The sequence below is a fragment of the Pituophis catenifer genome, unplaced genomic scaffold (genome assembly GCF_029215685.1).
Source record: "Pituophis catenifer annectens isolate HBS135680 unplaced genomic scaffold, rPitCat1.0.hap2 SCAF_8, whole genome shotgun sequence".
Taxonomy (NCBI): domain Eukaryota; kingdom Metazoa; phylum Chordata; class Lepidosauria; order Squamata; family Colubridae; genus Pituophis; species Pituophis catenifer.
Genome location: NW_027256888.1, coordinates 80,597,253 through 80,606,890, shown reverse-complemented (window position 1 = coordinate 80,606,890; position 9,638 = coordinate 80,597,253). Strand labels below are relative to the sequence as shown.

Here is a 9,638-nt window from a genome sequence, read left to right as displayed (position 1 = left end):
GATGTCACTGATTGTGTTCACACAATTGCTCAGTTTGACCTGTTTTGTGTTTGCAAGGTGTATTGAATCGGGAGTTCACCAAAGAGCTTAAAAGGAGGGGAGGGGAGGGGAGGGGAGGGGAGGGGAGGGGAGGGGAGAGGAGAGGAAAAATAGAAAGAACAGAAAATAGAATAGAAAACAGGAATGGAATGGAATGGAAGAAGGAAGAGAGGAGAGAAAATAGAAAATAGAATAGAAAACAAGAATGGAATGGAATGGAATGGACTAGAAGAGGAGAGGAGAGGAGAGGAGAGAAAATAGAATAGGATAGGATGAACTGGACTGATCTGGACTAGACTAGACTAGATTAGAAAAGAATAGAATAGAATAGAATAAAATAGAATAGAATAGAATAGAAAACAGGAATGGAATGGAATGGAATGGAATGGAATTGGAGAGGAGAGGAGAGGAGAGGAGAGGAGAGAAAAGATAGAATCAGATGGGATGGGATGGACTGGACTAGAACAGAACAGAACAGAACAGAATAGAAAACAAGAATGGAATGGAATGGAGTGGAATGGAGGAGAGGAGAGGAGAGGAGAGGAGAGGAGAGGAGAGGAGAGGAGAGGAGAGGAGAAGAGAAGAGAAGAGAAGAGAAGAGAAGAGAAGAGAAGAGAAGAGAAGAGAAGAGAAGAGAAGAGAAGATAGAATCAGATGGGATGGGATGGGATGGGATGGACTGGACTGGACTGGACTGGACTGGACTGGACTGGACTAGACTAGACTGGACTGGACTGGACTGGACTGGACTGGACTGGACTGGACTAGACTAGACTAGACTAGACTAGACTAGACTAGACTAGACTAGACTAGACTAGACTAGAATAGAATAGAATAGAATAGAATAGAATAGAAAACAAGAATGGAATGGAATGGAATGGAATTGGAGAGGAGAGGAGAGAAGATAGAATCAGATGGGATGGGATGGACTGGACTAGAACAGAACAGAACAGAACAGAACAGAACAGAACAGAACAGAAAACAAGAATGGAATGGAATGGAAGAGGAGAGGAGAGGAGAGGAGAGGAGAGGAGAGGAGATAAAATCAGATGGGATGGGATGGACTGGACTGGACTGGACTGGACTGGACTGGACTGGATTGGATTGGATTGGATTGGACTAGACTAGACTAGACTAGAAATAGAATGGAATGGAATGGAATGGAGGAGGGAAGGGGAGGGCAGAGGAGAGGAGTAGAAAAGAAGAGAAAATAGAATAGAAAACAAGAATGGAATGGAATAGAATTGGGGAGAGGAGAGGAGAGAAGAGAAGACCCTAACCCTATTAGAATCTTAAAAAGCATTAAGATGTTGCATAACGAGAGATAAGAAAAGAACCTCCAAGGTAAATGTGCCCTTATATTTCTGAAATAGGATCAACAAACAACAAACAAATAAAGGTTAGGAGTTAGATGGAGTTAGCTTTAAGTCAAAGGAGCTTTCAGAACATAAAACTTATGCCGCACTTTTATTGTTTTCAGAGGAAGGACCGTGCCAGCTGTTCCTTCCAAGAGTGGCATCTGCTTTTCAAAGTGGCGGAGGATTTTGATGCCTTTCGCAGTCAACCTAGCGATGTTTACGAAGGTTGAGCCATAAAACACAACATCCCTCCCAGGGGGAAAAAAAAAGATTTTGGACAGAGAAAAAAATCATCCTGATTTTATTCTCGCTGCCGCCAGCCAACGTCGTCCCCGCAGGCCATCCGACTCACAATTTTGATGATGCCCTGATTAAAAAAATAATGGGCTGCCAATAAAGCGGCAGCTTTGGGAGAAATGAACAGCTCTCGGCACTGAATGGCTCAATTACGGGTGTCGGTCGGAGGCTGGCTTTCGGGTGGGAGGTCTGCGGAGGGAGGGGGAAAGAGAGCCCCCCCACCCCCCCACCCGTAACAATGTTGGGGGCACAGCGTTACAGGGCTCCAAACCAATTGATGCGAACAATATAAATACGCAGGGGATGCAGCCAGGACTCAGATACAAAGAACCAGAAGGCAAGACCGTTTGCCAACCTTCCTAAGATGCCTGCCGGGATCCTTTCGGTGTTTCTCATCGGCCTTCTCACCTTGTCTTCGGCCTGCTACATCCAGAACTGCCCCCGAGGAGGAAAGAGGTCCATACCTGATGCAGAAGTCCGACAGGTAAGGCAAAACTTCCCATTTATCCTTCCAGCCTTCTTCCTTAAGGAAGAATTCCATAGTCTTCTCTTCCTTCTCATTGTCCTTTCCTTGTCTGTAGGTTACCAAACCTTTAATTTCCATCAGGGTGGTAGCTCCATCACCTGTGGCCTGAATGATAAACCACCCCCCCCTTATGCAAAGGTGATAGAGCAATAATAGACTTGGAAGGGACCTCAAGAGATCTTCTAGTCCTGCCCACTGCTCAAACAGGGGGATCCTGTACGATTCCAGAGAAACGGCTGTTCAACCAGGCACGCCTTCAAACCTATAGAAGACCTAAATTGTATCATTTAATCCCAAAGGGGTTTTTCCAAAAAAAGGGAAGTGGACTTTCTTGTTTTTGTTGTTGTTTTTTTTTTCTTTGAAAGCGTTTGGCTTCTCATCCAGGAAGCTTCTTCTTCAGTTCTACAGTTCTTGGTTTTGCCAAGAAAGAACGGAGCTGAAGAAGCCTCTTGGTTCAGAATAACAGAGTTGGAAGGGACAAGCAGAAGGCACAGAATCTCACAGGGCTGGAAGGGATCTCCAGAGTTTTCTAGTCCAACCCCCAGGAGACCTTATATAGAATAGAATAACAGAGTTGGAAGGGACCTGGGAGGTCTTCTAGTCCAACCCCCTGCTTAGGCAGGAAACCCTACACCACTTCAGACAAATGGTTATCCAACATCTTCTTAAAAACTTCCAGTGTTGGAGCATTCACAACTTCTAGGAGCCTGGATAGCTCAACAGACTAAAAACACTGTTATTAACATTCAGCTGTCTGCAATTATTGCAAGTTCGAATCTCCCCAGGCTCAAGGTTGACTCAGCCTTCCATCCTTTCTAAGGTAGGTAAATTGAGGATCCAGTTTGTGGGGGCAATAAGCTGACTTTGTATAAAATATACAAAAGAATGAAGGCTATTGCTTAACGCATTGTAAGCCGCCCTGAGTCTCCGGAGAAGGGCAGCATATAAATCAAATTTAAAAAAAAAAAGTTGTCCCACTGATTAATTGTTCTAACTGATATCATTTCAGATACAAATAAGAAATTGAAATGAGAATAATTAGAAAATTGGGGCTGCTCGAATACCCCTTTAGATTGAACTGAAAAGGGAAACAACAGGAGAGAGGGGAAGGAGTAGAAAGAGAGGAAAGGAGAAGAGAGGAGAAGAGGGGAGAGGAAAAAGAAGAAAGGGAAAAGGAGAGGAAGAAAAGGGAGGGGATAGAGGAGCAGAGGAGAAGGTTAGAAGGGGGAAAGATGAGAGGAGTGGGGGAAGAGAAGGGGAAGTAGGAAAGAGAAGGAGAGGAAGAACAAAGGGAGAAGAGAGAGGAAGGAAGGAAGAGAAGGGGAGGAAAAGAAGAAAGAGAAAAGGAGAGGAAGAAAAGGGAGTGGAAAGAGGAGTAGAGGAGAAGGTTAGAAGGGGGAAGAAGAGAGGAGTGGGGGAAGAGAAGGGGAAGTAGGAAAGAGAAGGAGAGGAAGAACGAAGGAAGTAGGAGGAGAAACAGGAAGGAAGAGAAAGGGAGGAGAAGAAGAAGGGTTGGAGTAAAGGTAAAGGGTAAAAGAGCAGCCCGAAAAAGTAAAAATGAAAAATGAAAGTTAAAAGAAAAGATGAATGAAAAATGATGGAAATGACTGTACATGTAAATGTGTTTATGAGAAATAAAAATAAAAACTTTAAATAATAAAAAAAATAACATCATTTCAGACAAAGGGTTGTCCGCAAAGGGAAGGGTTTTCAAGAAAAAAAAACGAAGAAAATCCAATTGCTATTTGAAAAGTACCTTTGGGCCAACCATGAACCTGGATGGTTGAGAGTCTCCATATATTTGTAAAGATGAGGAAGGATCTGGAGGCTACGTCATTTGACGAACGGTTGAGGGAACTAGGTATGTCTAGCCTACGGAAGAGAAGAATTAGGGGGGGATGACATGAAAACTATCTTCCAGTACTTGAGGAGCTATCACGAAGAAGAGGGGATTGTTCTGTCCCCAACCACACCCACACACACCAACAGACGTTCAAGAGTTAAAGACCAAACCAGCCGGCAAAATCCTTTTCCTTATGATAACGGAACTTGGCAACAACCTAGTGGCTGCCTGCCAAGAGTTTATTATTTACAAAGAGGAGAGATAACTTCTCCCCACTTCTGATACATCAAAAGAAACAGCTCAATAATTACGGAGTTAATCAAGTCCAGAGATAATCCAGCAAAGTCTATAGCCAAAAGTCCGGCAATGCAGAATGGCGTGGAAGCTTTCAGCTTTGTTCATCACAAGGTTTGATTGGCCACCACGCTCCCTTTTATATCCTGTGGGGTGTGGTCCAGTGACTCAGCCTAATCTCGGGCACCCTTTTCTTCTGTTGTGCATGCTTATCTCTGCGATGCTGGCGTGGATCCAGCCAAGACTCATTACCCTCATCACTGTCCATCTGTGGCTGCATGGACGTGCTTGGCCCCGGCCCTATCTCTTGCCCTTCGGCGGACACCAAAGGCATTGCCAGAGAGGAGGGTCCTGGAGAGGGAGGCCTTGCCAACTCCTCTCCTTCACTCTCGGAGTCCTCTCCTGCCGATGACACAGGCTCAGATAACGGAGCCACAACAGGGATGGACTTATTCTCCAAAGAACCAGAGGGGAGGACAAGAAGCAATGGGTGGAAGCTTGCGAAGGGGAGATCCCACCTGGAACTGAGGAGGAATTTTCTGACAGTGAGAACAAAATCAGGGAAGCGGTTTGCTGGGTGCTCCACCTCTGGAGGTTCTCAAGAAGGGATTGGACAAGCCATTTGACTGGGAGGGTGTAAAGTCTCTTACCTTTAGCCAGAGGGTTGGACTAGAAGACCTCGGAGGTCCCTCCCAATCCTAGGAGATTCTGTGCCTTCAGTTTATTAAATCTCAGAGCATTTGCAGAATGACAAGATTATTGTGAGCACAGGAAAAGAGAGGTGGGGGGGGGAAACCAAAGACTCCTGTAAATGGATTTGCAGATTGTCAGATTATTTTGTTCAGTGAAAGAGGTCAGGAATACTAAATCAAGCTATAAGAGTTAGCTGAAGTAAGAAAAGAGAGCTTAGAAGTCAAATCATTCATGGACAAATCCATGGAGTAGTTGTTTTTTTCTTTTTTTCCTAATTGTACCGTAATGGTTTACCGTCGCTTTGTTCTGGGATGGTTTTTGGATTATCCAATCTAGCCCTGGGATTTCCCTGTGGTCTCCCATCCAAGCTTTAAATCTCTTTTGAATTGAACTCGGTTCCTGGGGATTACTTGTTGTTGTTGTTGTTGTTGTTTTTTTGGCAACAATGTGGAAACCATGCCATTTCCTTCTAGGATTTTTTTAAAAAAACTTTTCCCATGCTACGTGATGGCCTTGGGATTTCCTTGTGGCCTCTCATCCAAATCTTAACCAGGTTCAACCTTGTTCAGCTTTTAGAGACCAGGTTAATTCCATTGGGGTGGGGGCAGCATCTGGATTAGCAATGGTAAAATAACACCCCAGGTTAACTAGCATGATCCAATCAGCAGGCTAGACTTACAACTGTTTCCAGGCAGAAAGAGAGTGGCTGGCCCAGTTTTCATGTATAAGATGGGGCTAGAACTCACAGTCTCCTGGTGATCGGGTCAAAGTCACCCAGTGGGTTTTCATGGCTATGGCAGGATTTGAACTCACCGTGTCCTGCTTTCCAGTTTAATGTCTTAATCCCTACTAGACCAAACCTTCGAAGGATGCTTTGCTCTCCCAATAACCTGCAATTTTTTTCATTTTACTACCTTTGCTTACTCTGCGGTGTGCCTCTATAGCAGACTTACTCCTGGGTGTAAGTGTGTGCCTAGCATTTGACAGTCACAAACAGCTTTCGAAAGAGTCTTGAAAAATTGCACAGGAGATGGGTCGTCTGAGCTGGCCCATTTAGTGAACCTCCAGGTCGAGCTGCAGTCTACCTTAATGTTTTGGGATTTTGCAATAGGGAGGAGCTACGACAGTTTAGCATGAACCTATTTATTTATTTATTTATTTATTTATTTATTTATTTATTTATTTATTTATTTATTTATTTATTTATTTATTTATTGGTTCGATTTATATGCCACCCTTCTCCGGAGACTCAGGGCGGCTTACAATGTGTTAAGCAATAGCCCTCATACTTTTGTATATACCTGCTTAGTAGGGCTTTCGGGCCCCCCTAAGTGGTGTTCTTTTTTTAAACAAAGTCAGCTTATTGCCCCCACAATCCGGGTCCTCATTTTACCTACCTCAAAAGGATGGAAGGCTGAGTCAACCTTGAGCCTGGTGAGATTCGAACTTGCAGTAATTGCAGGCAGCTGGTGCCTGCAATTTAACAGCACTTAGTCAGCTGCGCCACCAAAGGCTCTTTGCCTCCAGATAAAGTTTTTTTTTCCCCCCGGTGAGACCGGTCTATCAGGGCAACCTGATCTACCCAAATACGGGACGAAAGCTGAACCAAATACTGGTTCAGCTTTCGCCTTTCGGCCCCAATCCAGGAGCCTTCGCAACAAACAATTTTAGTGCTGAATTTATATTTACGGACAAAGAACTAAAGGGAGACTAGCATAGATCCATTTCAAGCTATTTAGCTCTCATTAGCTAGCCATATTCGAACCTCTGCTACTTGGCTCAGTGACTAAGACGCTGAGCTTGTCGATCTAAAGGTCGGCAGTTCAGCGGTTCGAGTCCCTAGTGCCGCATAACGGGGTGAGCTCCCGTTCCTTGTCCCAGCTTCTGCCAACCTAGCAGTTCAAAAGCATGTAAAAAATGCAAGTAGAAAAACAGGGACCATCTTTGGTGGGAAGGTAACAGCACTCCGTGTGCCTTTGGCATTGAGTCATGCCGGCCACATGACCACGGAGACGTCTTCGGACAGCACTGGCTCTTCGGCTTTGAAATGGAGATGAGCACTGCCCCCTAGAGTCGGGAACGACTAGCACGTATGTGCGAGGGGAACCTTTACCTTTACATTAGTATAGATCCATTTCAAGCTATTTAGCTCTCGTCAGCTAGCCATATTTGAACCCATGCTACTTACATATTAGGTAAATGTATTAACCTCTAAGCCACGGGCTCTCCTCACTTTGTCAGCCATACCAGGGGGGAGATTAAGTGTTTTTTTTCTCAGTGATACCTCCAGATGTTAATCGTCTCCTTTTCATTTCTCTTTTAGTGTATCCCCTGCGGCCCTGGCAACAGAGGGAACTGCTTCGGGCCCAACATTTGTTGCGGAGAAGAGATGGGCTGCTATTTTGGGACTTCGGAGACTCTGCGTTGCCTGGAAGAGAATTTTCTCCCTTCTCCCTGCGAGGCTGGTGGGAAGCCCTGCGGTGCAGGCGGGCGATGCGCGGCCCCTGGCATTTGCTGCAATGATGGTATTTACAGGAAGGGGGAACCAGAGGCGGGGAAGGGAAAATGGAGAGAAAAAGAAAGATCAGACGCGATGTAAAAAATTTAATCGCATTCATCCTCAACCAAATGTTATGCTGATCACTGCTGTGAATTTTTTTTTTTTTCTGAAGCCCTAAAGCAGTGATGGCAAACCTTTTTAGGACCGAGTGCCCAAACCGTAACGTGCGTGCAAGTGCGTGCATATGCGTGCACTGGAGCACCGGAAACCTGAAAACTAGCTGACCAGCACACGCATACCTGTTTTTTGGGCATTTTCAGACCGGCTTCTGGACTTTTTTCGGGCCGGTTTCAGGCCGATTTTAGGGGCAAAAACAGCCTGAAAATGGCCCAAAAAAACGGCTTGAAAATGGCTCAATCAATGGGTTTTCACAACTGCCCTATTCCATTCCAGACAAATGGTTGTCCGATCTCTTCTTAAAAGCCTCCAGTGATGAAGCACCCACAACTTCTGGTGGCAAGTCGTTCCACTGGTTAATTGTCCTCACTGTTAGGGAATTTCTCCTTAAATTCCAGGTGGCTTCTCTCCTTGATGAGTTTCCATCCATTGTTTCTTATCCTGCCTTCTGGTGCTTTGTAGAATAAGTTGACCCCCTCTTCCCCATGGGTTGGGCACCATCCTAACCCCACCCAGAGTGAGTTGCTGCTACAACTCCACAAACGACAGCTAGTTGGCCGTCTTCCTTACCTGTCGGGGACTGATCCACGAGGCATCGCGGTCAGTGCCAAAACTCAACGGGTTCTTCTCCTTTGCATCTTTTTACAGAGAGTTGCGTTTCCGATGCTGCCTGCGGAAATGAGAATGGCGAGAGAGGACGGACATCTCCGGAAAGGAATTTGACCGGGCTGGACGGCTCAACCGGAGATCTCCTTCTGCGACTGATGCACCTGGCGAACAAGCAACAACAAGGAAAACCACAAAATTATTAAGGTGTCGGAGAGCTGGCGTTCCGTGGGCGTCATGGCCTTAGAACCCAAAGTATCCCTGAGTGATTCAAAGCCTATAACCGTTTAAGAATAAAATGTAAATACTCTACCCTCAAAACCGGTTCTAAATTAATAAAAGTCTTCTTGCATCGTGTGACAAATCTAAGCGTTGTTTTGTTTAAGCGTTGTTTAAGAGAAGCTGCTGGTGATGTGAAGCTTTATCACAAAACCCATGAATGCCACAAAACTGCTAACCTTTCTCTAAAGTAAGGAAAGGAAATTCTTTTGTAGATATACGGGTAGTCCCAGTGGTGAAATCCAATTTTTTTTTACTACTGATTCTGTGGGCGTGGCTCAGTGGGCGTGGCGTGGCTCGGTGGACATGGCAGGGGAAGGATACTGCAAAATCTCCATTCCCTCCCCACTATTGGGGGAAGGATATTGCAAAATCTCCATTCCCACCCCACTCCTGGGGGAAGGATATTGCAAATTCCCCATTGCAAAATCTCCCACCCCACTCCTGGGGGAAGAATATTGCAAAATCTCCATTCCCTCCCCACTCCTGGGGGAAGGATATTGCAAAATCTCCATTCCCAGCCCACTCCTGGGGGAAGGATATTGCAAAATCTCTATTCCCTCCCCACTCCTGGGGGAAAGGATATTGCAAAATCTCCATTCCCACCCCGCTCCTGGGAGAAGGATATTGCAAAATCTCCATTCTCATCCAACTCCTGGGGAAAGAACACTGCAAAATCCCCATTCCCTCCCCACTCTGGGGCCAGCCAGAAATGGCATTTGCCGGTTCTCCGAACTGCTCAAAATGTCCGATACCGGTTCTCCAAAACCTGTCAGAACCTGCTGGATTTCACCCCTGGGTAGTCCTCATCTTACAACCGATCACTAAGTGACCATTCAAATTTATGACAGATACTTGTGATTTCACTGAACTAGGGCTACATAAAAATCTTGGTTTACGTAGGAAGAACCTGGCTAAAGAGAAATACACATAAAGCCTACGAAAAGAAAAGAAAACAAATACTGTACCTTTACAGGGAGGATACATGGGATGAGGGTGTGGCTAACTGATGAGGACTAATGAGTC

At 45.3% G+C, this 9,638-nt stretch overlaps 1 protein-coding gene across 1 annotated transcript; it reads left to right on the top strand.

The window, feature by feature from the left end:
* The first annotated feature begins 2,038 nt into the window (after nt 1–2,038).
* Nucleotides 2,039–8,620, top strand: LOC139320339 (vasotocin-neurophysin VT-like). The gene is made up of 3 exons (XM_070948616.1): nt 2,039–2,178; nt 7,374–7,575; nt 8,376–8,620. The coding sequence occupies exons 1-3, from the start codon at nt 2,059–2,061 to the stop codon at nt 8,537–8,539; spliced, it is 486 nt and encodes a 161-aa protein (XP_070804717.1). The 5' UTR covers nt 2,039–2,058; the 3' UTR covers nt 8,540–8,620.
* Nucleotides 8,621–9,638: the final 1,018 nt, after the last annotated feature.